Source organism: Engystomops pustulosus, chromosome 2, assembly GCF_040894005.1.
Source record: "Engystomops pustulosus chromosome 2, aEngPut4.maternal, whole genome shotgun sequence".
In the NCBI taxonomy this organism is placed as follows: Eukaryota; Metazoa; Chordata; class Amphibia; order Anura; family Leptodactylidae; genus Engystomops; species Engystomops pustulosus.
In genome coordinates this window covers 52,957,016-52,983,087 of record NC_092412.1, presented here as the reverse complement: position 1 = coordinate 52,983,087, position 26,072 = coordinate 52,957,016, and the positions used below count along the sequence as shown (strand labels likewise).

The window sequence follows — 26,072 nt, the reverse complement described above, 5'->3', positions numbered from 1 at the left end:
TTTAAAATATACAGGACCATGGAATTATTATTAATAATAATAATACTATAAAAGCGCCAAAAGCATTAGAAACCTACACATTTTAATATATAATTATAGGGATGATGTTCTAAGTAAAATTTTACCATGTGATTACTTGGGACAAATACAAGAACTCAGGGCTCATAATCCTATACCTATAGCAAAGATAGTGGCAGAAATGTGATATTTAAAGAGTTACCAGCTGCTACCAGCAGAGGTCATCATAACTCTCCATCACACTTTTAACAAACAGTGCTTTCTGTACTTTGCCTATGTAGAGTAGTGTGCAGGGGGCGCCAGATTTGTGATTTGTGGCGCACGTTCTTCATGAATCTGGTGCTTCCTGCACTGCTCCGACAGAGTGCACCAACTAATGTTTCGTGCAGCTTCAAAATAGAGTGTGCAACACAACACAACTGGTACATCCCCTTCAGTGCAGAATTTTGTAAAGCGACGGGTATAGTGCAGCCGCAACACTTTATAAATACCTGTGCAAGCTGTTTGCTCTGAAAAGAATGTGCAAAGTCGTACAGAAACTTGGTGCAGGGGCTTTACCCCTTACCCCTGCAGCCACTTTTCACCTTCCTGACACGGCCCATTTTTTCAAATCTTCCCTGTGTCACTATAAGTGGTTATAACTTTGGAACGCTTTAAGATATCCAAGTGATTTTGAAATTGTTTTCTCGTGACACTTTGTACTTCATGTTAGTTGAAACATTTTGGTGCTGTTTTGTGTTTATATATGAAAGAAAAAAGATATTTGGTGAAAATTTGGAAAAATTCTTGATTTTTGAAATTCTAAATGTTCTACTTTTTCCATACATAGTCATAACCGCTAAAAAAAATCTTTATAGCTAACATTCTCTGAATGTCCACTTTATGTTGACATGGTTTTTTATGCATCCTCTGACTTTTGTAAGATGTTATGAGGCTTAGAACTTTAGGTGCGACTTTTCACATTTTATAAAAAACGCAAATCCTATTCTTTTAGATTCCTGTTGGTTAAATACAGCCTCATATTTTAATGTTTCCATACCCCCTGTAGTAACTTATGGGATATAACAAAAGTTCCTGGATGTCGCCCAAGGGTGGAGCTTTTGTTATTAATAAAACAACACGTTATAAACCGCAAGTGTGTATGATGTAGGAGGTGACACCTGCGGTATCGCATATACACCGCCGCCAGTGTGAAAACATATGCACACGTATAACATAAAGCTGTAGATCCCATACAGAGAAGGAGCCCAGGAGCTACGGTCACATGACCAGTCATCCTATAACGACGTCATCAGTGCGCGCCGTCACCGCAGTCCTCTGCTCTTTCACTCCTGTGATTCGTCAGTCCTGCGGCGCGGATTTCCGAACTGAGTCAGAGGTGAGAGCAGAGTGCCGGCTGTACGTGCTGATATCATGTACTGACCCGGTGCCTGATCACCGTGCAGACTGTGCGGTATCGCGAGGAGTTGTGGGAGTGACAGGACATGCTGGGACTTGTGGTTCCGCACTGCTGTCTGTACACTAATGCTGTAGCCAGTCCTGTGTGAGATAAGGGGCAGCTCTAGTAATCAGGAGTGGCTGGATTTTCTTTTTAATAAATAAAAATGTATCTTTAGAGTATTTTTGACAGACACAGTGTAAAGGGGATTGTCTTACCAGTCACTCCATTCCTTGGATTAGAAGGGGCAGGGCATTGGTCTCTATGGGACCAGGACCCCTTTATATATGTCATAGCATCAGCTGCTTGTCCCCGATCCAGAGGACAGATCCCCACCTAGAGAAATATGTATAGACAGGGGTCATGTGGGTGGGAATACCACATAAAAAGACATCTAGAGGGCCCAGTGCCCAATTATATGTGTGACATCCATGATCCTACAGGATAAACGTATATACTGCAGGTTGAAACTTTTCCGTTTACATCCCTGTGGGGTTTATTGGTGGCATCTGGATTGGGTTCTGTAACATGGCATTTACTATGGTGATACAGTACAACCAGGGGGTAAGCAGAAACATGACCACAGCCATAAAGTGTCCCTCTAGATAAACCCTCTCTGATAAGATAATGAGAATGATCCCCTTGTACCATAGGAATTATATCTTCTATTACTATTTTCTAGAAAGGTCTATGGAGCCAGAGCTGTATTTTTCCAGGATATGGTGACACATGTTTGCACACTAGGCAGTACAGATATTGAGATCTGGTATGGAGTATTGGGCATCAATCCCTATTTAAAAATGCTTTTCATACTTTGAGGAGTGCAGTTTCCATAATGGGGTAATTTACAAGTCTTGCTATTACTTAGGCCTCGTACAGTCAATTGAAAGTTGAGCAGGTCCCTTTAAGTAAAAATTGTTATGATATGTAAAGCGGTTCATAAGATAACATAATTTAAAGATGAGCAGCACAGCACTGACAAGAATTCACCAAGACATTTCAGACAGACATCTCGGTCACAAAGGGGTTAAGTAGTTTGTTAACCCTTTAGGTATTTGATAGGGATTAAAACAAAAGGAGGTGAGGTCTACAAAGTGTAATATTTTGGGCAGAAAATTAAAAAGGACATGTCACCTATAAAAGCTGCTTACTAAAACTAAAGTAAGCAGCTCCCAGCTCTAGCCCATTTTAAGCAGTGATAAACTGCTAGCTTTAGTGGAACCCTCTGATAAAGATAGCAGACACTACTACGTACAGTAGGAACACCGGAGCATTCACAATGGATTAAAGGACAAAAAGCTCTACAACATTTGATACCGAATTTCTCCGGAGTGAACTGATACCCCATATGTGGTGGTAACATGCTGTATGGGCACACGGCCGGGCATAGAATGGAAAAAAGCGTCATCCAGACCAGAGTTGCATCTGTACAGGCCATAATTTTTTTCTTTTTTTAACGTTTATATATAGGGGTTATTTTTTGCCGCATGTGATGCACTTTTCTGGTACATAATTTTGGGGCAATTAAAGCTAATTGGTGATAATTTTTACAATTAAAAATGCTTTAATAAGTAGTATAAATGCATAAACATTTACCAAAATAAGTTATAATTCTGTACACTGTCAATACATCACCGTTTTCCCGGTTTAGAGGCAGAGGGTGCATATACTTTTGCAAAGTGTTTTCTGCCTCTCCTTCTACATTCTTCCTTCAGCCGACAGGCTGGAGAGGCGCTCAATTCAAACTCCAGAAGTAGAAAACCTAGAAACCCAATTCTGGTGTCCTATTACAGATGACAATCTCCCCTAAATATCATATTGTAGAGGATTGTGTTTCAAAGTAAAACACCCCTCGTAAAGTTACAGTCAGGAATTCGGACCTGTATTTAAAAATCACATTTTTTTTACTGTAAATTTAACAGTTTATATCTCTGGTTATGTTTAACCTAGAAACACAATCCGCAAGTCAGAATTAATTCTCCTCTTTAAAGAGAACCCGTCATGCAAAATAACCCCCTAATCTAAATATATTTTCATAAACTGCCATTAGAGAGCATTGCCTCTATCCCTTCATTGTCCCTCCACATGCCTGTAAACCTAAGCAATGAGGTCCTAAAGCTGTATGCAAATGACCTGTGAAATGTCCAATGAAGCATTAGCATATTCAAGCTGTCCACTCTATTCATGAGTGGGAGGCACAGCCACACCCCCAGTGCATGACTGACAGCCTGTATAATGGTGTGAGGCTGTATAATGATATGCTTCCTGGTGCTGGTGGCCACGCCCCCTGCAGCCTGTGTGTGTGTGTGTATAGGAGAGATACAGCAGCTCCAGGCAGCCATGTTACAGCAGAACATGTCAGATTCATGTGTAGCTGATGTCTGTGTCTCTCACCTGTGTATTAGGAGGATGCAGCATGTCAGCAGATGCAGCACACACACTAGCCATGCTTTACTATACATTACACACAGACATGAGCAGGGGGAGGAGAGGGGAGGGATAACAGGAGTGACATCACTGCCTCTGACCATGTGACCAGGCTCATTTACATGATAAAAAATAGATGATTTTACAATGAATAATGTATGAAATAACTAGATAAAGACTGGGATGGGATCCTTGTGAGCTGCTCCAACAGGTAGAGGTGACAGGACTAGTGACACAGACCTGCTGACAGGTGTCCTTTAATAGGACACCAGAGTTTTGTGTCTAGGTGCCACAGTTCTGGAGATATGGTCATTTAAAGTTTGGCACAGTCAAAATGTATATATACATGGTATCTGCACAGGAAATGTGTAAATAGAATGTATATAGCCATTTGGTCGTGAAGGGTTAATCTAAGGGTCCATTGTGCATTACTCATGATACTGTGGCTTGTAGTGTCCGTACTTATCCAAATTCTTTTTGCAGTATACAGATAAAGATGTGCTCCTTGGATCTGTTCCCTCCTCCTCTGCCTAGTGGTGAGCTCTCGCTATATGAGTACAACAATGCAATGATCCCCTGGCAGGCTGATAGGAGCCCACCTCCCTCCTTCCACACGGCGGTAAGTTATTATCTAGCGGTATGCAGTATGAATGGCGCTTTCTAGAAATGATAAAGTGGAGCACTTGTGTTGGTGTTTGCTCCTTTCTTTGTCGTCCTATGCATCCTCTACTTAGTAGGATTGGTTATAGAGCTGTATTTTCGGTACCTGACCAGCAGGGTACAGATAGACTTTAATCTGCTCTTCAGTGTCCCCATCCATTAGGCTGAGAACTTGGTTGTCAGTTATCATAATGTAGACATCCTTATAACCTGTGAATGACTCTAACAGCGCGCTCCTTATATCTCTACAGATGGTCAATGTTCCTGAACTTATGATTCCTCTAGATGCCTTGAAGGCTCCTGGGAGGATGGAGCTGAGCAGTAAAGCTGCTTTTATACATCATAAGGAGACCGTCTGGAAACGCTGTTTAAACGCATGGTGCGTGCTGTACCCATTGCTAATCTTACATGTGTATAATACTAAGACTCTCTGGTCTCTATAGTTCAGGTCAAACATGTATTTTCCTCTCCAGGCACCAGATGGGACTTGCCGGGCTGCTGGAGGAGATATCTAACTCTGAGGAAGAGGGTAATGAGTGTGGAGGATGGTCACTGAAAGTAGGTTTTGGCTAAATGTCAATGCTTTATCTGTTTCTCCTTATAGTGCCCCCTGTGCTGTGTCAGGTGTCACGCTGTTCCCTTGCCGCTTGTCGATGGGTTTCTTCTTTCCATGGATCACTATTTCCACACCTTTTAGTAAGTTGTCTATAATGCATATGTCAGTGGATGAGTAAATAATAAAATATAGCAGTGATATAGGAGAAAGCAGGGAGGACTCCAATAGATGTGGTGAAGCAAAGTGGCTTTATTCACCCATATCCTAATATCATATACATGGTCTTTGTAAATTACAAGGTGTCCATGATTACATGTGAAAAATACCATTTATATCAATTTAAATACATTATAGCAGGTGCATAAATAATCAGTAGGCTGAACTTTCACCTAAACAGTGAATTAACCCTCGCAGTGCTGTGATCCTACCAGGAGACGTCCAGACTCTATAACTGCGCAGATCCCCTCGTGTGTAAGCACTAACTGCGCAAGTCATTAGGATGGATTAGAGAGACCCAAAACTAGGCATGCTAGGCCATGCGTACAAGTGTATATGTAATAGCGCTCCTGCGTGTAGCCACCCATGCTGTAAGTATCCCAAGAACAATCGGCGGCCACATTGCTTATGGTCAAGCAGCCTTAAGCTCAATTTAATCCATGGAGGGTAATGTGTGGCATTAGAAAGCGGTCTGATCCCAGCCCAGATGCGTAGGGCTGAGTTACACGGCAACCACATAGAGCTGAGACTGACTATAGATGCACATTCCCTATATAAGGAGCGTGTATCTCACAGACTAGCAGCGACTTATGGAGCCACAGGGGCTGATTTATCAGTAGGGTTTTTTTTCCCAAAAACCCTACACAGCCTGGTGGACAACCCCTTTTAAGCATGGTAGGTGACTGAACGCTAGAGCTTCTGGTAGTATAAACCGATTTCAAAAGCCACAATTTATTATTTTGCAGTTGAGTGCCCTCTCTTCAATAGTGTCAAACATTTTTATGAATACATTTTTGTTCACAGATGAAAAGTGAGGATCTCACAGCAGAGTTCTCTCAGGCGTCTGAGTGGTTAGTAGCCGCTGGTTCACTTTTTTTTACTAATGCCTACCAGCAGGGTCACGTTTGATGCAAACCGTTGTCTTCTTATTTGGCACACAGGGCTGGCTGTTCTCTCCGAGCCTTTGCTTGGCATCCCCACACCACCAAATTTGCCCTGGCACTTGTAGATGACTCCATTCGGATATATACTACAGGAAGGTAAGAAATGTGTGTGGAGGACTAGCGTTTTCCTTTGAAGAATAGAAGTAGAATTTTGAGTATTTTTGGCTTGTAGTTTATGAGCTTAATCTGCCCTCTTTATGATGTATGTGACCACACGAGGGGCGTGTCCTTCTCCATCGAAACAAGTAGATCTGCAGTGTGAGCCGGGGTCGTCGGACCAATGTTATTCATTGTGTAGTCCAGTCCCTTGTTATTGCTATTTCTTATGGAGCTTAAAAAAAAACAGCCTTTCATCAAAACAAATGGAAAACGCACAACAATACAATTTTTAATATATAATATTTTGTCAGTGAAGCTTGTAATTATGTCATTTGTACATGTAAGTACAGCATAATATTGTTTGTTTTAGCCCGACAATACCCACATTAAAACACCGTCTGCAGAAGGATGTGGCGAGTATGGCATGGAAACCATTGTGCGCCTCTATCTTGGCTGTGGCTTGTCAGAGCTGTGTCCTGGTGTGGCACATCGACCCCACCTCCCTATCCACAAGGTAACACAAAGATTAGATTTACATGTGATACTTTTTGGGATCAAGCATTGGGAAGTTGGTTCCCAGTAATTGGCGTTTGCATATTCGTTAGGTGGTATTATCTTTTATGAAGCTCCTAAAATCATGTTTGTTGGTAAACAAGGTTAGGAATGGTGGTGATGGGTAAATGTTTAATTTACTCATTTCAGTTATTGTGGTTGCCAATATGTTTGATATTAACAGGCCTTCATCAGGCTGCGCTCAGATCCTCACACATCCGGGTCACAGTCCAGTTACTAGTGTTGCTTGGTCTCCTAAAGGTGGAGTTTTGCTGTCTGGGTCCCCTGTGGACACTGCAATGTTGGTGAGTAATTGGGTTTTGCTTCTCTAGTCCAGCCTAAACTTGTTCTTTTTTTATTTTAATGGTACAGGCCTAGCTCCACATTTGTCCTCAACATCAATTAATATGAAAGGGTTTGTCATATCTACAAAGCACCGCACCTTGCTGTTCTATACGTTTGGCTTTGGGCTTGATGGATACAGATACAGTACATCTTTTACTATAGAGCAGCAGTGACGTGTAACCACTGCTCCATTCAGAATTACATCTGAGAATACATGGGGTGTTTGGGACCCTAAGTATAGAAATTATTAGGGACCCTAGTGTTTATCATCTATCTTGTTAAGTTTAATTTTACATAAACCAAGGTAGATAGGATTGCCAGATATTTTGGATAATCAGATGCTTATGGAATATGTCCATAACTTTAGTTGGATTCTCCCAACCCATTCGAGCTCTAGTAATGAATATAGTATAAAGACAATTTTTCTCGACACTCACATTACCAGATCATTTTGTCGTGTTAGGATTTGAACATCCTTTAGATACAATAAATGATGTGATCTTACTTCCTGTTGTGTCTTGTCAGGTGTGGGATGTCTCTACGGAGAGCTGCGTACCACTACAGAGAGTCGGAGGGGGCGGGGTTACTTTTCTGTCCTGGTCTCCAGATGGCAGTAAGGTGCTGTCCGCCACCCCATCTGCTGTGTTCAGGTAAGTTTGGCATTAACATACAGCAATGTGTATGAGTTCCAGTTCGTATCACTATGTCTGTATCTTTTAGGGTATGGGAGACACACATGTGGACTTGTGAGCGTTGGCCGACACTCAATGGCCGCTGCCAGGTCTGTATACAATGGATATATCTACTGCTATCCTCTATATGTGATGATGCTCAATAACCATTTTATGGTGGCTTTCCCACCCTGCAGACTGGATGTTGGAGCCCAGATGGCAGTCGTCTGCTTTTTGCTGTGAAGGGGGAGTCTGTAATATACAGCTTATCATTCTCTGTATTAGAGGGTAAGTCTAGTATAACCTCCATTTTATTCACTGATGGGACTTTTTACGGTATTGGATAGGAATTTGCAGCCCCATTTAGCTGTACTTATGGATTTTCTGTGCACGTTCATAGGGGAGGCCCAGGCATGTGTGGGTGGAAGTGAACGTGCAACGCCAGTGGCTGATGTGTCTGAAGTTGTGTTTGAGAGAGAAGAGGGAGAAGTCAGGTGAGTACAAAGAAATATTGGACACGTGAGTAGTACATACATATCACAAATATTACAGAATTGGTATCATTGCTTTATATTGCAGAGTTGGAGGGGAAATACAGTCCATGGTCTGGGACCCAAGTGGAGAGAGGCTGGCCGTGCTGCTGAGAGGTAGGATTCATTTTACTTTTCCAATCTGTAGGTCTTATTCTTACACACACATACATAGTAAAGTATTGTGTTCATTATTTGCAGATGCATCAGGGGTTTTCATTTCTAGCCATACCCCTTTTTCCCCACTAGTATTCATGACATTTAGGAAGCTACATATTGGGGACAAATGGCAGCTCTTTTTTGTACCTTCTGTATGTATCATGTCTTTTTTTGTTTTTTGGGATTCATGTTCAGTTTTTCCTATCCTCTGGTGTAAATTTTTTGGCTTCTTTTTGAGACTTTGTTGCAAAAATCTCAAATTCACATGGACACAAGCCACATGAAGGGGGTTATATGCAGGAGTGGACAGTACTCTAAATTTTGGATTTGAAGCCGTGTCCTGAATTTTTAAGCACTCTAGTCACACCAACATTTGCCAGTTACTGGTAACATTTGTGTTGACATCGCGTTTACATTGTGTTACATTACTGTTAACATTTGAGTTTAAACAATGTAATTAGGCAAATCACCTCTCCTCAGCTGCTGTAATGAAATAAAGATACATATCCCCCATTATTTCTGCCTATGTTTACTATGAGAGACTCGCATATTGTGTAACTGAAAAGTATAAATACTTCACTACTAAAATGTATCTTATTTAGAGAACCCAGATGACAAGACAAGTGAAGCAGTGATTGCTGTGTACCGCACTAAAAACAACCCCAAGTTTGAGCTCCTTCCTTGGTAAGTCTTGCCTGCCTTCTCCTGCAGTGAGCAGTGTATCTGAAAACATTTGGCGTCCTTCCACTTCAGAAAGATAAGCAGGCTAAAGGTTAACTCTTTTCATACCTAGAGATGATACAGCTCTCTGATAAAAAAAAAAATGTCAGTGGAAACAGAACAGAAATCTGATTCATACAATCTGCTTAATACAGGAAGAAAGACATGGGAAAAGGACACAGGAACGTATTTCTTTAATGAAGTATATTGCAAGGTTTACTATTACCGTATCATCTACACTATTGGCTTATACAATTTTGTCAAAAGTTTAGTAATGCTCTAATGAAAGGTATTGCATCTAGACTGCCCTAGGTCAGATGGGAGAGCTGCTGTGGAGAACCTGGCACATCTTTGTATAACATGGAAATGGTTGGCTTGTAGTGCTGCAGTTCCCACACAGAGGCTGCTAAAGGGGAAACATGTCTAGACCTGGCTCCCTTAGATGATAACTACTTAGTGGCAAGGGATGGTGTATGCTGACTTCATGGGACAACCCCATAAAGCTGTCATCAGTTTTGGTTTATATCTTAAATGTGTCTTTTTTTTTTTCCTAGTGGTTTCATTCCAAGTAGAGAGGGAGAGGATCCACAACTCATGCAGTTTCACCCATCTTTCCAGAAGGGGGCATTGCTTTCTGTGGTAACGTATTTCTTGCAGTCCTATACTGTAGTCATGTACCACCAACATTGAGTGACGTGTACTACTTCCACAATTACTATACTGTAGTCAGACTTATTATAGTTGCGTGTGCACTCCTAAAAGTCTGTCTCTACACTCTGAGAGCAAAACCATACTATTGCACTCCTCCAAACAACAATATAGATAATGCAAAGAAGAAAAGTCAGTGCTTTTCTCCTGTCTGATAATTAAAAACAGATAGTTTTGAAGCTTGGCAAATTCAGGAAGATGCACAGCACAGATCATCAGCGTATGCTGGTTTTCTACCAGAATATTTCACCATAAAAAGCTGCAGCCATTGTTGGGTATTGTCCCTGGAGGTTAACCATAGCTCTGTGTGTGGTGTTAGTAGCAGCAGAACTGTAAAAAAATATATTTAAAGATTAAAGCTGTGATTGGTGCACTCCTGTGTGAGATCTTTTCACTAAATATTTTCTGGATCTTTCTCTTCTCATCTTCCTCTCAGTGTCGGGGTTGCTCAGGGCTCAGTCCTAGGTCCTCTTCTCTCTCTATACTACCCCCATTGGACAAACCATCAGCAGATTTGGTTTCCAGTATCATCTTTATGCTGATGACACCCAGCTGTATACCTCAGCACGTAACATCACTCCTGCCTTAATCCAGAACACTAGTGACTGTCTCTCTGCTGTCTCTAACATCATGTCCTCTCTCTTCTTGAAACTTAATCTTTCTAAGACTGAACTTCTTGTCTTTCCACCATCTACTAACCAAACCACCCCTGACCTCTCCATCTCGGTCTGTGGGATCACTATAGCACCGAGGCAGCAGGCCCGCTGTCTTGGGGTTGTGCTGGACTCTGACCTCTCTTTTTCACCATATATTCAATCTATTGCTCGCTCTTGCCGGATGCATCTCAGAAACATCTCCAGAATCCGGCCGTTTCTGACATTTGAAACTTCTAAAATGCTAATTGTTGCACTTATTCACTCTCGACTAGACTACTGTAACTCCCTACTAATTGGTCTTCCACTCTCTAAACTCTCTCCTCTACAATCTATTCTTAATGCAGCAGCCAGGCTCGTCTTTCAGGCCAAACGCTACACAGATGCCTCCAGTTTGTGCCAATCACTGCACTGGCTACCTGTCTCCTTCCGTATTCACTTTAAAATAATAACCCTCATCCACAAAGCTCTGAATAATGCTGCACCTCCCTATCTCTCTTCTCTCATCTCAGTCTATCGCCCTTCCCGTGCTCTTCGATCTGCCAGTGGCATTAGTTTAATCTCTACCTTAATTCGAACCTCTCATGCACGTATCCAGGACTTCTCCCGAGTTGCACCAATTCTCTGGAATGCTCTTCCCCAGACTCTCAGACTAATACCCACCCTCCAAAGCTTCAAACGTGCTCTTAAAACCCATCTCTTTAGGCAAGCTTATCACACTCGCTAACCGCATGAAATGTCAACTCTCCCTTTACTAATCCATCCTATGTCCTATCTCCCATCTGTTATCTGGCAAACAGCTGATATATACCAAGCTCCAGGCTTGGCTGCAGTCTTTTTCACCTAGGACCCTGTAAATAAGATGGCGGCTGATGGCTGGTTCAAGCAGCAACATCGTTGTTTAGTAAATTATTTATTAAATTATTTTTATATTGTTCCCTTATAAAGAATGGCTGGACCATTATAAAACCTCTTGTGTAACCCCCTCATCCTCATAGTCTGTAAGCTCTTGTGTCACCCCCTCATCCTCATAGACTGTAAGCTCTTGTGAGCAGGGCCTTCACTCCTATTGTCCCATATGACTGTTTGTTCTTTGTAATGTAATATAGTTGTATATGTCCCCTATGATTTGTAAAGCGCTACGTAATTTGATGGCGCTATATAAATAAAGATTATTATTATTATTATTATTAAATACAACACAGGCCCCAGGGAGCAATCCTCAGCTATTGCTATGCTTGGTATGGTCAAAACTGCTAGTAAACATCCTCTGTGTGTATGGGTCACCTAGGTATACATTTCTCATTCTTTTTCCTGTCTTTTTTCCCCTGCAGCTGTGGAGCTCTGGCCGCCTCTCCCATATTCCCTTCTACTTTGTGAATGCACAGTTTCCCCGCTTCACCCCTGAGCCCGGCACCATTGTATCTGGAGACACCAGCAGCACTGCTACCATACGGTCGCTCTTCACAGAGACGTAATGAATGGTTTTTGTTAGAGGCTTCATCACTACACTTTTTCGAGGTCTGCTATAATAAATACTATAGCATGTATGTGGATTCTTCACAAACGCTGATGGAATTGGAATCTTTCTTGTTATTGGAAGGGTTATGCTCTCGCCCATACATTCTGTAGAACTGCACTTATTCATTACTACTGGGTTATCGGCACACAAAGGCTTTGGTTTGATAGCTTGGACTTAAAGGGAGTCATCCCTATGGGGAATCTCTACAAGGCAGAAAGCTCTGCTGTATTCTTATCCCTGCTGCTTCTGGAAGGAAAGATATGTACAGAGATTGTCACAAAATGATCCGATATTAAAAATGTATGTATAAGTACTTCAAGTTTGTTGAATAAAATTCTTTTCGGGGTAACTAGTGTTAGTGTCTTAATCCATCTATGGTCAAATAGGATTAATGCTCATCGCTGTAGGTTCATGCTGTCTACCAGGATATTTGTGTGCCTCAGAGCTTTTACTCTACAAAAAGGTTTAAAGGGGTTGTCCGAGAGTTCTAAAAAATTAGGAGCCAGTCTGGGGCAGGCTTTTAAAAATAAATAAGCGTTTGCTCACCTCCACTATCGCTTTCGATGTTCCACGCTGCGGTCCACACACCAATTTGTTTACAGGGCTCGGGGAGCTTCCAGGCAGACATTGTTGTAAACAAACAGGGACACGGATCAGATGGACCGAGAGGCGGTACATCAGGAGCAACGGAGGAGATGAGTAGTTGGTTCTTTTTTAAAAAGCCTACCTCCTAATTTTTTGGAACTCTAGGACAATCCTTTTAATCTGTTAGATGTCCTGCAAATAAATCCAGCAAACAAATCTTATCCTGGACATGAAAGAATCCTGGATCTTAGGAATAAACCTGTTCTGCTTCCTTGGAGCCTGATAAATGTCTACTATGTCATCTGTAGCCAGATTTAGAAAGAGCCTGGATAATAATATTAATCTTTATCTATATGGCGCCATCATATTCCTTAGCGCTTTCCAAATCATAGGGGACATATACAAATATAATGTTACATTACAAAAAGTCATATAGAACAATAAGAGTGAGGGCCTTGCTCCCAAGAGCTTACAGTCTAAAACAATGCAGATTTTTGATGCGGGTTGCGTATTGTGAGTCTGTACCTCTTGGCGGACCTGCCCAATCTTTCATAAAACAGACAATCCTTTGCCCATTTAAATCAAAGTGTAATGCCTTCTTTGTCCTGTGGAGGTGCTGTAGAGATACTTAGATTACAGCTGACTTGTAATGGTCACTTTGTGATCTGTTTTTTCTCTACATGAAGTTGGCTTTATCCACCAGAGTTGCCACCAGGAAATCTGTGGCACTAAGGAAAGTGAAACCATAAAAGTTATTCCTGGGCCTGACCTGTTTTTACTTCTGTATTTGGCCCCAGCGGCCTCTATATTGAAAGCATTTTGATGAATCAATATTGCCTGGCGCTGTATGCTTAGCAGGTTCTATATCGGCACTGTCAGGGTTAGTGATTTCTCTCCTCTCCCTCCTTACTGGATTATGTTCCATGGTTCTGAATTGAGTAAGGTAAGTGGGCTAGGCGACTGTCTCCACCTTCTGACTTTGGCAGCCAGAGATTTGTCACTCCAGCTGCTATAGAAATTATGTAGTATACATATCTCATACCAGCTGTAGTGTGATACAGGGTTTGAAATGATCACAGTAGTTACTGTAATTGTATCAAAGTTTATCAAACCAAACAGCCCCCTCATGGTTATTTTATATACAGCCCACCTTACCCCCTCCCCCCATGGATTCAGGGCTGCTGGGGGAGCCCACATTTTAGCCTTATATGGCCCCGTGTATGCCCAGTGCTGGTGCCGGCCCTGCTGTCTACGATGACATCACACGCTATCTATAATGACCTGGATCATGCACTGTTTCTGTGTGTGCATTAGTACATACTCGTTATTCTCAGCACAGGAAGAATTGTGCAAGCACAGACGGGATTGTAAGTCCAGACCACCCTCTCTGGTATTCATCCTTACAGTGCCAACAGGAGGTCTCATGCTGACCATAGGGGCTCTCACAACACAACTAATAAGGAAGTGAAAAGTGGCTGACAGAAAATGCATTCAGCCTCGTGGCTCAATACAAACCTGGTGAGAATAGGGGTTCACTCACATTGTTTCTCACAGCTGTGGTTCAGTGATTTCCATGGCTCTCCGCAAAGTAATTTTCAAATTAGCTTGTTATTTCACTGATCCGTTATCGTTGGAAGAATTATGAATGACAGATGCAGATCATAGAAGTCTATGGGGCACATGTATCAAACGTTTGGCTTGCCCTTTTCTTTCATTTTTGAGACTTTTCATGATTTGCGACTATTTTTACGTCTCCGTCTCAGTTCCCCATTGTCTAGTTTTTTCCATGGATCCATGAGTTATCACCTGAATCAAGATTTGAAAGTTGTGACTTTATTAAAAAAAATTGCAAGAAAGTAAAATTTCAGCAGAAATCTACAGCTGTCCCTGACCAGGCACAGAAATTAGCTTGGATCTGATTGCGACTTTTTTTTTTTTTTTTTTTTTAAAGTCGCAAATTCACGTGTCAATAAGGAAAAACCACTAAGATGCATCTGATCTTCAAAAAAAAAAAAAAAAGCCAAAAAAAAATTCCCAAAAAACATATTGACAAAGCCGGACTTATAATAAATGTGCCCGTGGTGAGGCTGAGAAACCAGGCATCATGTTTTCAAAGCAAATGCTAAATCTTCCTTTTTTCTTGTTGCTGAAGCGGAGACAAAACCGCAACAAAACAAAGGTAAACCGCAACAGAGGCTGAGCACACGCCATTTGGAAACTACCTCTAATTAAAATTCAGAATATCTTTATTTGAAAATTAGACTTGTCTCCTGTATTTAGGATCTAAATGTTGTGGACAACAAATATGGAGGTCCCTGTCATGACTTTTTACATTCACTGCTGCAAACTGCAGTTCTAGGTGTCAATCACGGAGCTATAAAATGTGAGTCACTGACCTACAAATGTGTTATTTCCATCTCCTGCTCCAATCTCTACATTAGGCTACTTTCACATGGCCGTATATACGTTTCCAATAGACAGCAATGGGCGCACGGCACAGTACAGAGGACATGTCCCATCTTTCTGCGTAATATGCCGCCATGCATCGCTATGGAGAGGGGCGGGGCAGCGTTCACCCCCTCCTCTCCCGGGCGCCAATGTGTGCACGCCGTGCTACAGTACAAAATGCTACAGGGAAAATGCAGGCCCTTTGTTGTAGAAAGGCTGCAAGGCTTTCAACCATTGGCAAAGAGAGACCTTGCTTAAGAAAAATCTGCACTAAACTACATTAAAGTTGCAGATTTGCCTAATTTGATGTAAAAACAGACTATTGCATGTGGGGCATGGTTGAATTATTTTGTGACCTCATGCAACCAAACTTGTTGGAACAAGGTTGCAACATGACCCTACTGGTAATAATTGGATGTGATGACATCATCATCATGTTGAAGTTGTCATGTAACCACAAGCTTTATTTTTGTCCTGATTCTTTTGCACCAAATCCAGATGTAAAGAATATACAGAGATAAGATATAATGGAAACATACGCACCCTTCATGCACGCCACCTCATGGGTAATAAACAACAGACATGCTGCCCGTGTGTCATTGAGGTCCACCCATTAGGCTGTACAATTGGACCGCCTGAGCTGCAAACTTAGGCAGGAATAGGATCTGATCTTGGTTAACCGGCTCATACATGCGGCCTAAGAAACCACAGCTTTGTGTATGAGCACATAAAGATACATGTGGCCATGTGCTAGCTGGTCCATTACCAACTATGTGTGTGTGCAGGAGTCCTTACTATGGCAGCACCTTTATCAACTGCAAACAAACATACAGCGGATAAAACTAACTGGTAAAGGACAACATAGAGCAGATGCTTCAGACATTGCTTTTATAAAGTGGACATAAAGGAAACAAAGAACCACGCGTACAGATAAGTGTTGAATACAAAAATATTTACTGATGTCACGTGGTATAAATACAAGTTGTCAGAGATTCTCCATTCCGCATGGATGCGCTTTGCTGTATACTTTCCCGAAATACAAAGTATCCGCTCTAGGACGTCAGTGCTTTCCGTGCCATTTCAAGGGCTCCTTGCTGCGTCTCATTTCCACCAATAAAGCCACTGGCATGGACAAAAATACATCCAGGAATGCCACTGACAGAGGAGAGGTCATCTGATCGAAGCCCACGCCAGTCCTCCGGTAGAGAGAGCCTAGGTGAGAGAACAAGAGCAGCGTTACCAATTGTCACAATCATCTGAATTGTAAATTTGTAACATGTATCTATAAACTTGTGTGAATTGATTTGCAGGACAGCGGTCAGCAGAATCTGGCACTGCTGAACCCTCCTGGCTTAGGATTAAAAGATGTTTTTTCTTACTAAAAAGTGTGTATTATGGTTTATGTATTGCATATACTTTTTTCAGAGTATAAAACAAATTCACCCAGTATTTGGACAAAAAAATAAAAAAAATAAAACTAAAATAAAATGTATAAACAGCCTCCACTTCTCAAGCATTATATCCCTCACTATAACCAGCTCCTCATCCCCTCTGTTGAAGGCTGATAATACAGCCTCCTCCAACTCCTGTGTGTTACCAGCCTTCACACCTTCAAAACATCCTCGTTACCCCTGTGTATAATCCGCCTCAATTTCTCCTGTACAGATCCCTCCAGTTTTCCCACAGCTTCAGTCAAGCAGTAGAGCACAGAGCCGGCTCTGCATCCAGGTCATGTGACCCAATGATGTCATGCAAGGTCCTACACACATTTGTGTCGGTAAACTAGGGGTGAGAGCAGTACAGATTGAGTGTTTCACTTGATCTCCACGACAGCGGGACAGCATAAGACAAGACGTTCTCTTGCTAAAAGTGTGTCATATAGACCAATACCGAGAGATAGATATGTATTATAATACTACACCCCCTTGAAAGACGATTATACAGTTTAGGTTACAAGAAGTCACATGATTACTAACCGGTTCTGAAAAGTGTTGGGACCTGTGGGCACACACTGCACCCTCCACTTGGCGCTCTGATCTGGATAGATCACATATTTTATTTGCTTCTCTAAATTTATTTCCTTTTCCACCTGGAATAAATGCTCCTTCCAAGGACATCCACCCTGTGCAAGAATCACTACTTCTCCACTGCCATCCACCTGTACGAAATACAGTAGTTATTATATTACTGCCCCCAGAAGATGATAATTGAGACTATGGTCCATGAATGGCCTCACTCTAGCCACCGCAAAAGTAGAAAAATCATGGCTACCATACCTGGAATCGCTGCCTGATCGCTTCTTCCACCAAAGCACGAGCCGGAAGCCAAGATCGGTGGTAAAAGTCTAAGCGCGAGACAAACTCTGTCCCTGCCAGTTCCATCGCTTTCTTAAATCCAATCTATAAAAGTAAATGTATTTGCGAGCTGAGTGACCAAAAACACAAGACAAATTGAACACTTAACAAAAGCTGTAAGCACATCACTATGAGGGTTAACAAGAAAAGCAATATCTATGGGGTACACCAAGCAGACTTATGGCGCTGGGAGGTCTTATGGCCACTGCACACAGGCGAGATTGGTCAGACAAAACGTGGTCTTTGTGCAGGATGAGCCGCCACCCCAGTAAAGCTAATGGGACAATACATTCAGCTCAGATTTACTTGGTTTGGGCAGGTAAAGCCATAAATATTTAAGCAGAGTTCGTTAGATCAAACTTGCCATGTGCAATGGCCATAGTGGAGAAAGGGAAATGTACTCTAGGTTACTGGGAGAGGAAAGTATTGTTCTAGGAGGACTTTTGTTCTAGTGAAGACATTACAGCTATAGCTAACAGTACGACACTGCTGTGTGCATCATCTTTGCTGTAGGACATCACTATGTGCATTATCATACTACAATGAAATCCCTGCTTCTATGACTGCCAACAATATTAGAACAATATTAGGTGTAGAGAGTACACAGCATTGTGCATCTACCCCCAAGACGCTCACAGCTGGTTTTTCCATTTGTCAAGGAAACCCCTTACAAATGACCCCATAGCAAACTTATTACTTCTGTGTCCTGGTCAGGTTCATTCCAGCGTGGGTTCAGATGTCCAACGCGGGAGCTCAGGGTGGTGGTGATGTTGTATCTCTGCTCCCCATCAAATTGGGATATTCCATTATCTATAGCATCGATTTCTTCAACAAAATTCTCATACATCTGAGAAAACAGAAAATTCAGGGGATTACAAAATACTTCGACATCTTTCCTTCTCTAAAGGGGCTGTCATATGCATTTTAGACACTGATCACCTGTTTCAGTAAAAAATCATCAATATCCAACCCCCCTCCATATCAGCTGTTATAGCACCCTCCGAGCACCAGCACCTACACAAGGTACACAGCTAGAAGCAGAAGGCTCCAAGTAAAATTGATAACATGAAAGTTTTTAGACATCCCATCTTTTTAAAACGCAATGTCAATTAAGGTGGACACTTAGGTACAATATCCCAATGACCTTCACCTTCTTTCATCCATTTAAGATACACCCATAGAATAAACCTATGGCATTTGCATAGAACAAAAATCAATCATTACGGCTACGACACATAAAATCTATTTATACAAACTAGATAAGCCACAATCAATAAGTGCATATTGTGCCCCTTGCCTTGTCATATAGTATTGGTATAATAGGGTCCTCTTCATCCGTGCCCAGAAGAGTGGCTAGTATCTGTGCGCCAAAGTGAGCGTATACCAGGCCAGCACTGCTCAGCTTGGTAACCCATGGCTTGTCAGGATACAAGCTGTTCATGGTTTCACAGAAGGATCTGGAAGATTTCGGAGTACAAGTTATAAAGACAAGAACAACAAATGTATAAAATAGAGATACAGATAAGATGCGCATTTACCTCTGATGGTGGTCATAACGGTTCCGGGAGGGATCATACTCCCCGCCCACATCCACAACAACATCGCACTGAGATAAGAGCTGAGGGTCCCGGGTTCTAACAATCTCTGCATCCTTATGAAGGAGAAAAGTAAAAGGTTCATTTTCACTCTTCATATGAAACCAATTACAAGGGGTCCCCTACTTAAAGAGAACCTACCACCACGAATCTACCTATAAAGGTAGATCGGGTGGTAGGTGGATGTAAGGGACGTGAGGAGAGCTCTTTTTAGAGCTAATCCTCACGTCCCCGCTCACTTTATTGACCTCATATGTAAATTTCGTTATGCGGCTACTGGGGCGTGGAGTAGCCAGCACGAGGCTACACAGCGCAGCTACTCCACGCCCCAGTAGCTACGTCACTCCTCCTACCCTGTTGTGTGCGGCGCGCAGCTCCTCGTAGCTGCGCGCCGTCGTACGTCATGATGGCGTTCTGCGCATGCGCAGAACGCAGGCCGACGGCTGAGCAGTCCCAGCTCCGAGGCCGGAGCTACTGCGCATGTGCAGTAGCCGGCTTGTCGGATGAGGGCGCACAGCTACGAGGAGCTGCGCGCTGCACACAACAGGGTAGGAGGAGTAATGTGGCTACTGGGGCGTGGAGTAGCCGCGCTGTGTAGCCTCATGCCGGCTACTCCACGCCCCAGTAGCCGCATAACAAAATTTACATATGAGGTCAATAAAGTGTACCAAAAGTTAGCGGGGACATGAGGATTAGCTCTAAAAAGAGCTCTCCTCACGTCCCTTACATCCACCTACCACCCGATCTACCTTTATAGGTAGAATCGTAGTGGTAGGTTCCCTTTAAGGACACCCGACTTACAGACAACCCCTAGTTACAGATGGACCCCTCTGCCCACTGTGACCTCTGGTGAAGCTCTCTGGATGCTTTACTATAGTCTCAGACTGCAATAATCAGATGTAAGGTGTCTGTAATGAAGCTTTTTTGATAATCCTTGGTCCCAAATTTTGAAACTCCAAATGTCTGGAACTACAATTATAAAATATACAGTTTCGACTTGCACGCAAATTCAACTTAAGAACAAACCTATGGCACCTATATTGTAAGTAACCTGGGGACTGCCTGTATAAGATTTAATTTTTGAGCAAAGATAACAGTTTACTAAAAGGAAATCTACCATCAGGAACACAGAGGCTACAGTGGAGGGGAGTAGCTCGGCCGAGCGCCAAGGCTACATCACACCCCTGTGGCCTCTGAAGTCTTAGGCTGGTGACACATGTGGCGTTTTTTCATTGTGTTTTTGCATCCTTGAGAAAAAAAAAAGCATATTTGCATATCGGATTTTTCGATGGGTTTTAGGTTAAAGTGTTGTTTAAAGTTTTGTCTGCGTTTTTGAGGCAAGTTTTCACTGCGTTTTTCAAAGCCGTTGCATTTTGAAAACGCATGCGTTTGTGGTCTGCGTTTGGAAACGCATCCAATTACTTGCATAAACAGCAGGGAGAAGATGACTGCGTTTTTACAAGGCAGAAACAGCTACATGCAGTTAACGCACATCAAGCATTGCTTTTTTTAAAAAAAAAAAAAACAGAAACGCAAGTGAACATTTGAAAAACGCATGCGTTTTCAATGCGTTCTAAATCACAGCAAAAACGCCATGTCTGTCATCAGCCTTAGGCCCCTTCCAAACTTGCGTTGCAGATCACGTCAGAGTTTGATCAGGGAGCGATCAGGGTTTGGTCAGTGAACAACGCGCATTTTGCATCAGAGTTCAATCAGTTTTCAGTCAGAGTTTGTTCAGTGTCTCAGTTTTTCACACACGCTTTCAATGCAATTTTAATGCGTTTTTCACGCGCAGGTAATGCGCGTGAAAGGACTCAGGACTGAGCTCTATCTTTTCTATGGCAATTGATGCGTGAAAAACGCATTGCACTTGCAAGTGTCTCAGAGTGCAATGCGTTTTTGATGCGTCTCCATAGACTTGTATGGTGCGTTTTTCACGTGCATGACTTGCAAAAGTAGAGCATGCTGAGATTTAAACGCGCGTTAAAAAAAATGCAAGTCTGGCCCATTGTAATCAATGGGTCTTTTCAGAGTCCAATGCAAGCTCTGCGCGTCAAAAGCACGCGCAGAAAACGCACGTGAAAAACGCAAGTGTGAAAGGGGCCTTAGGTCTTGGCACATTCCAAGAAGAGCCGGATGTTACTGTGCACAAGAAGAGCTCTGCGGGGATGCGCCGAGAGGCGAGACTTCAGAGGCTACATGGAGTCGCCTTAGACCCAGTCGCTTGGCCCGGCTACTTCACACATAAAAGTCTTTTGCATAAAAGACATAACCTTTTTTTAGTAAGGGGTAGAGATTTAGCAAAATTAGTGTAGGGCGTAGTAGAAAGAAATTATAATGTTATGCCTTTTACAAACCTATCAGTAGTTAGTCAAATGGGTGTTACCAGCTGGATGGGGAGTGTCTAGGCTGTCTGACAAAATGTCAACAGCTGCTCATAACAGAAGTCTGTGCAAAACGCCAGCACTTGAGGCCAGGATACAGAGAAAGGTAGACAATAGGGGTAAATATGTGGAACAGCATTGATAAAATTATTATTGGGGAAGGGGGTAGAACTTAAGGGGGCAGGATAACCTTTTAAAAGGGTTTGTGTCGAGTTTTCAAGTTACTGATGGATTACTGTATGGGAGTGTTTTAAAGTATCGAATTTCAGGGAGTGCCGCAGATAGCAAAGGGTGGTGCTCTGCCACTAAAGTAACTCACTATTAATTAAATGGCGTGGCATGACACGTGGTCACCCGGTCACTCCACCGATTAGAAGGACCCTCATTTTCTCAATTGCAGAGGTCACTTGTGATCATTGGAGGTCCCAGTAGTCAGACCCTCACCTATCAGTCATGTGGATAGGGGATAACATGCCCCTTGAGACTTCTTCCAGTGTCCATGATAGTGGCATACCCTTTAAGCCACTACACCCTATGGAAGTATATTAACAATGGGTGGACCTAGCGCTGCTATATAATTAAAAATGCTAAATTCACACTAATTATTTTCTAAAAAAAAAAAATTACATTTGAGCAGCTCTTATTAGACAAAGTATCAATAACCTTTATTTAAAATGTGCAGGAGAAGCAGAGCACGAGGTTATACAATGCACAGCATGGACCCCCATTCCTCATAGCCGGGTAGCAGCCCCGCACACATGGCAGACAGGTGTCATCGCTTACTCTGTAGGGCTCCAGCGTCCGCAGCAGGTAACACGCCAGCGCTTCGTCGCAGTGGAAGGTCCCGTTGTGGGTGCCGATTTTCGGCGCCATGAGTCGTTCCTCCCGCCGGGGCCGCTTTGGGTCTTCAGGCATCAAGAGTGAAGGGAAACCGCCCGCAGTGATGGAGAAGCTGGAGCGGCAGAGTAGATGGACTGTGCGGGACTGTAGGGCCCGCCACACCATGTGGAACCAAATAGAGCGGGGAGCGGAAAGGATAAAAGTGCGGACCCTATACTTCCGGGAGACGCCGCTGCCATTGATAGTGAGGGAGCTTGCCCACAATAGCGCTGTGGAGAGGGAGCGGCTCATAGACTGTGCTGTCTATGGGATTCTTCCTGATTCCCCCCGCAGCACTCGCAGAGCTTTCTCATAGATTTAATGCTATTAAATTGTAGTCACAGATGCAGAGATACCACAGCCCCATGTCAGCTAAATAGGGTTTATATAAGAACCTACATCACATGTGCAGAACAGGTGCTTGGTTCCAAAACCTTTGGCAAATACAATATGAGCCTAATTCTACCCTGTGTGGTGAAAGCACCTCCTGAAAATGGGAACAAAATGTGATTTTTCACCCATATTCCCAGATTTCCTTACTCCCATATTCCATCTTTCCGTATCAAGAGGCATATTGCACCATATTGGCATAGGATCATAGGATTCCCCATCGGCACCTGATATACCAGTTGTGATAAACTACTCCCAGTGAATCTATGTTATCCTGCTGCAAATTAGCCTATATAGGTCTCAGGCCGCCGTCACATGGTACATTCTGGATGCATACAACAGGAGATCTGCCATATTATATTACTATTAATATTTGTGTTTACAAAATGCAGTGTTAGCATGTATGCAAAATGCAAGTTTACGTGTGCACCAACATTGTGTTAACTCCTGAGGAGCAGGTTTCCCCTTCAAAATCAAATTTACTCGTTCAGTTCATGTCTTTCACCTGCGAAATTGACAAAACTGCACTTAAAACCACCTCAAAGCTGATTGCGATGCAGTTTCAACTGCAACGTGTGAACGCACCCTCAACGGTTTCAAAACGCAATGTAAACATGTGAACACAGCCTCAGCTGGGCCTGTACTTCCTGCACATTCAGGGCGCGTTCACACGTTCCACAGGGGGCGGAGTTTGGGGCGATGGCATATGCGTTTCCAGAGAAACGCATGCGATCGGGTTATTAATCGCATGCGTTTCCCGGGAAACGCACATGCGATTGGCCCGAACCCCGTCCACTGTGCGCTAGCGTCACGTTATGAACGCGACGATAGCGGAACGTGTGAACGCGCCCTCATAGGTTCATATCTCTACTGGTCTCTACTAGCCACACAATGGCTCCCCAGATCACCCCAGCAGTGCGTCCCTCTACAGCAAAGATCGGAGTGAAGCTTTTACCACCAGGTCTCTTTACTTAAACCCAACAGGTTAGAGAGTCCTAAACAATGTTGATTGATGACTACATGGTTCCAATGTTTCTCCTTCACAGCACACAAAGGCTGCTGTCTTTATATAGGGATTCATTTAAAATTATACATAACATGATAACAGCCACTATAATGTATAGCACTTTACACTCCGCAAATGTCTTGACAACATTTTTCTAATTTTGGTTCTATGCATTACCAAAATGACTTTTGAACAAAGCAATTCAGTTGCAGATGACATTCAGACTAAGCTTTAGTTCAGTGGGATCAACAAAATGATTGCATAAAAATGTGCAGAACTAAAGAGTTTATTAAAGGGAACCTGTCATCAGAAATTGGCCTAATAAACCACTAGCAGTATGTTGTCAAGCAGCTGAGGAGCTTCTAGATGATGTTTCTTTCACGGTTGGTCCTGTATCCAGGGAAATCATTGATCAGATCTCTGAAGTCTGGGACATGATGTCAACCACATGGCAGGAGGTGTTCAGAGGCAAGGAGAGCTTGACTTCAGTGTTATACTCTGCACCTCCCTGACTTTATACATATAACTTACTTCCCACTTCAAAGTTGATTTTTTTTGGATGATGCCACCAACCTTGGCCATGAAAGAAACCCGATCTAGAAGCTGTTCAACTGCTTAACGACATACTGGTAGTGGTTTATTAGGATAACTTCTGATGACAGGTTCCCTTTAAATCCCTTCTTTTCAGGGGCTAAACATATATTGGATAAATTAAATAATTGCAAATAAAAAGTTAATTTCTAATACTTGGTTAAAATATCATGAAATTATAGTTTAGGGATAATGTGCTTTCACGGTTACCATTCCCCAATACTTGTGTCTTATGCCCAATTAGACTTCAAAACAGGGGCACAAGTAAGTTGTCTGAAGTGAAAAGCGGAGATGGTTTGCTCAGTCAAAAAGAACATGCAACAATTCAGACATTTTGAAGGGGTTGGCAATTTTACTTCATGTGTTTTGTAATGTGTGTGTGGGGCATAATATGACATTCCTGTCCATAAAATGACCGGAGATGGAGGGTCATGTGATCTCTAAGGGTGCGTTCTCAAGTTCAGTTTTTCAGATGCAGGTCTTGAAGTCAAAAGCAAGTGTGGGCCATGATGGGAGTGAACATATCATTGAGAGAAGATGCTCCTCCTGTTCTTTTTCACTCTGCTCTTGGTGTGGACATCAAAAACTGCATCTGAAGAACTGTACATGTGAATGCACCCCAACTGTCAAAGACAAGAGGCTTCACTTTACATATTAAGAAAGCAGAGCAGAACTATTACTAGATGTATATTGGTAAAATACCTAATATCCCACCCCCCACATTACAAAAAACATGGGGTAAAAGTGGCCAACCCTTTTAACCCCTTTCCAGCTATGTCCTTTGTTTTTGCGTTTCCATCAAAAATCCTCAACTTAATTTTTCCATGTTCAGTTGTATGGAGGCTACTTCCTCACGATGGAATTTAATATTCAATGGCGTGTGCTGGGAAAAAATTCTAAATGTGGTAAAATGCATTTGTTTGGGCTCTGTTTTTATGTAGTTTATTGTGCATCCCAAATGACAACCTTCCCTTTATTCTCTGGGTCGGTTTGATCGGAGGAGGGGGTACCAAATTTATATAGGTTTTATAAGATTTTAAAAAATGTAAACCTTTTGTACAAAAGGTTCTGACGTATACGGACCTGAAAAAGCTGCAATTTTCTGCAGGGTTTAAGTGACATTTTCATTGCTACCACCTTGGGGACAGTTCAACCTATTGATCACTTTCTATTACATTTTTAATGTGTTGGAAAATGGCAATTCGGACACTATTTTCCCATTTTTATGTTTTGATAGATCAGAACTTTTGGGATGCGGCAATATCTACCATGTTTATGATTTTTTTTTGTATACTTTTTGGTGACAACTTTATTTTTGTCTGTATTTGCAGACCCCCTAGGGTACTTCAACTACGTTCATACCATATACTGCACTACAGGGGATTTTGTTGCTGATCTCTTACAGTTTTTGCAGCCATATGCAGCAAACACCTGCTCTGTATGGAGAGGATTTATCCTGAGAGCCCCCTATGCCTCACTGTGCCATTAAGGGGGTACCATTACGTCCTTTGTCATTAAGGGACCTTGACGTTATGTAGTGCATAAAAATGAACTTTTGGAATGGTCCAATATGCATACAATAAAGGTAGTCCTGTGGGCTTACACTGGGCTCATCTACCATG

The 26,072-nt window shown here is 42.5% G+C and overlaps 2 protein-coding genes across 2 annotated transcripts; one reads left to right on the top strand and one right to left on the bottom strand.

Moving 5' to 3' along the window:
* Positions 1 to 1,274: 1,274 nt before the first annotated feature.
* Positions 1,275 to 12,567, top strand: AAAS (aladin WD repeat nucleoporin). The gene is made up of 17 exons (XM_072134620.1): positions 1,275 to 1,396; positions 4,367 to 4,502; positions 4,795 to 4,922; positions 5,017 to 5,072; positions 5,148 to 5,239; positions 6,120 to 6,166; positions 6,257 to 6,355; positions 6,729 to 6,872; positions 7,095 to 7,215; positions 7,781 to 7,905; positions 7,976 to 8,036; positions 8,124 to 8,214; positions 8,327 to 8,420; positions 8,506 to 8,573; positions 9,218 to 9,299; positions 9,890 to 9,974; positions 12,031 to 12,567. The coding sequence occupies exons 2-17, from the start codon at positions 4,380 to 4,382 to the stop codon at positions 12,172 to 12,174; spliced, it is 1,560 nt and encodes a 519-aa protein (XP_071990721.1). The 5' UTR covers positions 1,275 to 1,396; positions 4,367 to 4,379; the 3' UTR covers positions 12,175 to 12,567.
* Positions 12,568 to 16,188: 3,621 nt separating this feature from the next.
* On the bottom strand, positions 16,189 to 22,629 carry MYG1 (MYG1 exonuclease). The gene is made up of 7 exons (XM_072134619.1): positions 22,368 to 22,629; positions 19,144 to 19,256; positions 18,903 to 19,062; positions 18,303 to 18,452; positions 17,528 to 17,650; positions 17,228 to 17,409; positions 16,189 to 16,463 (listed from the first exon to the last, which is right to left on the bottom strand). The coding sequence occupies exons 1-7, from the start codon at positions 22,587 to 22,589 to the stop codon at positions 16,304 to 16,306; spliced, it is 1,110 nt and encodes a 369-aa protein (XP_071990720.1). The 5' UTR covers positions 22,590 to 22,629; the 3' UTR covers positions 16,189 to 16,303.
* Between the last annotated feature and the right edge of the window lie 3,443 nt (positions 22,630 to 26,072).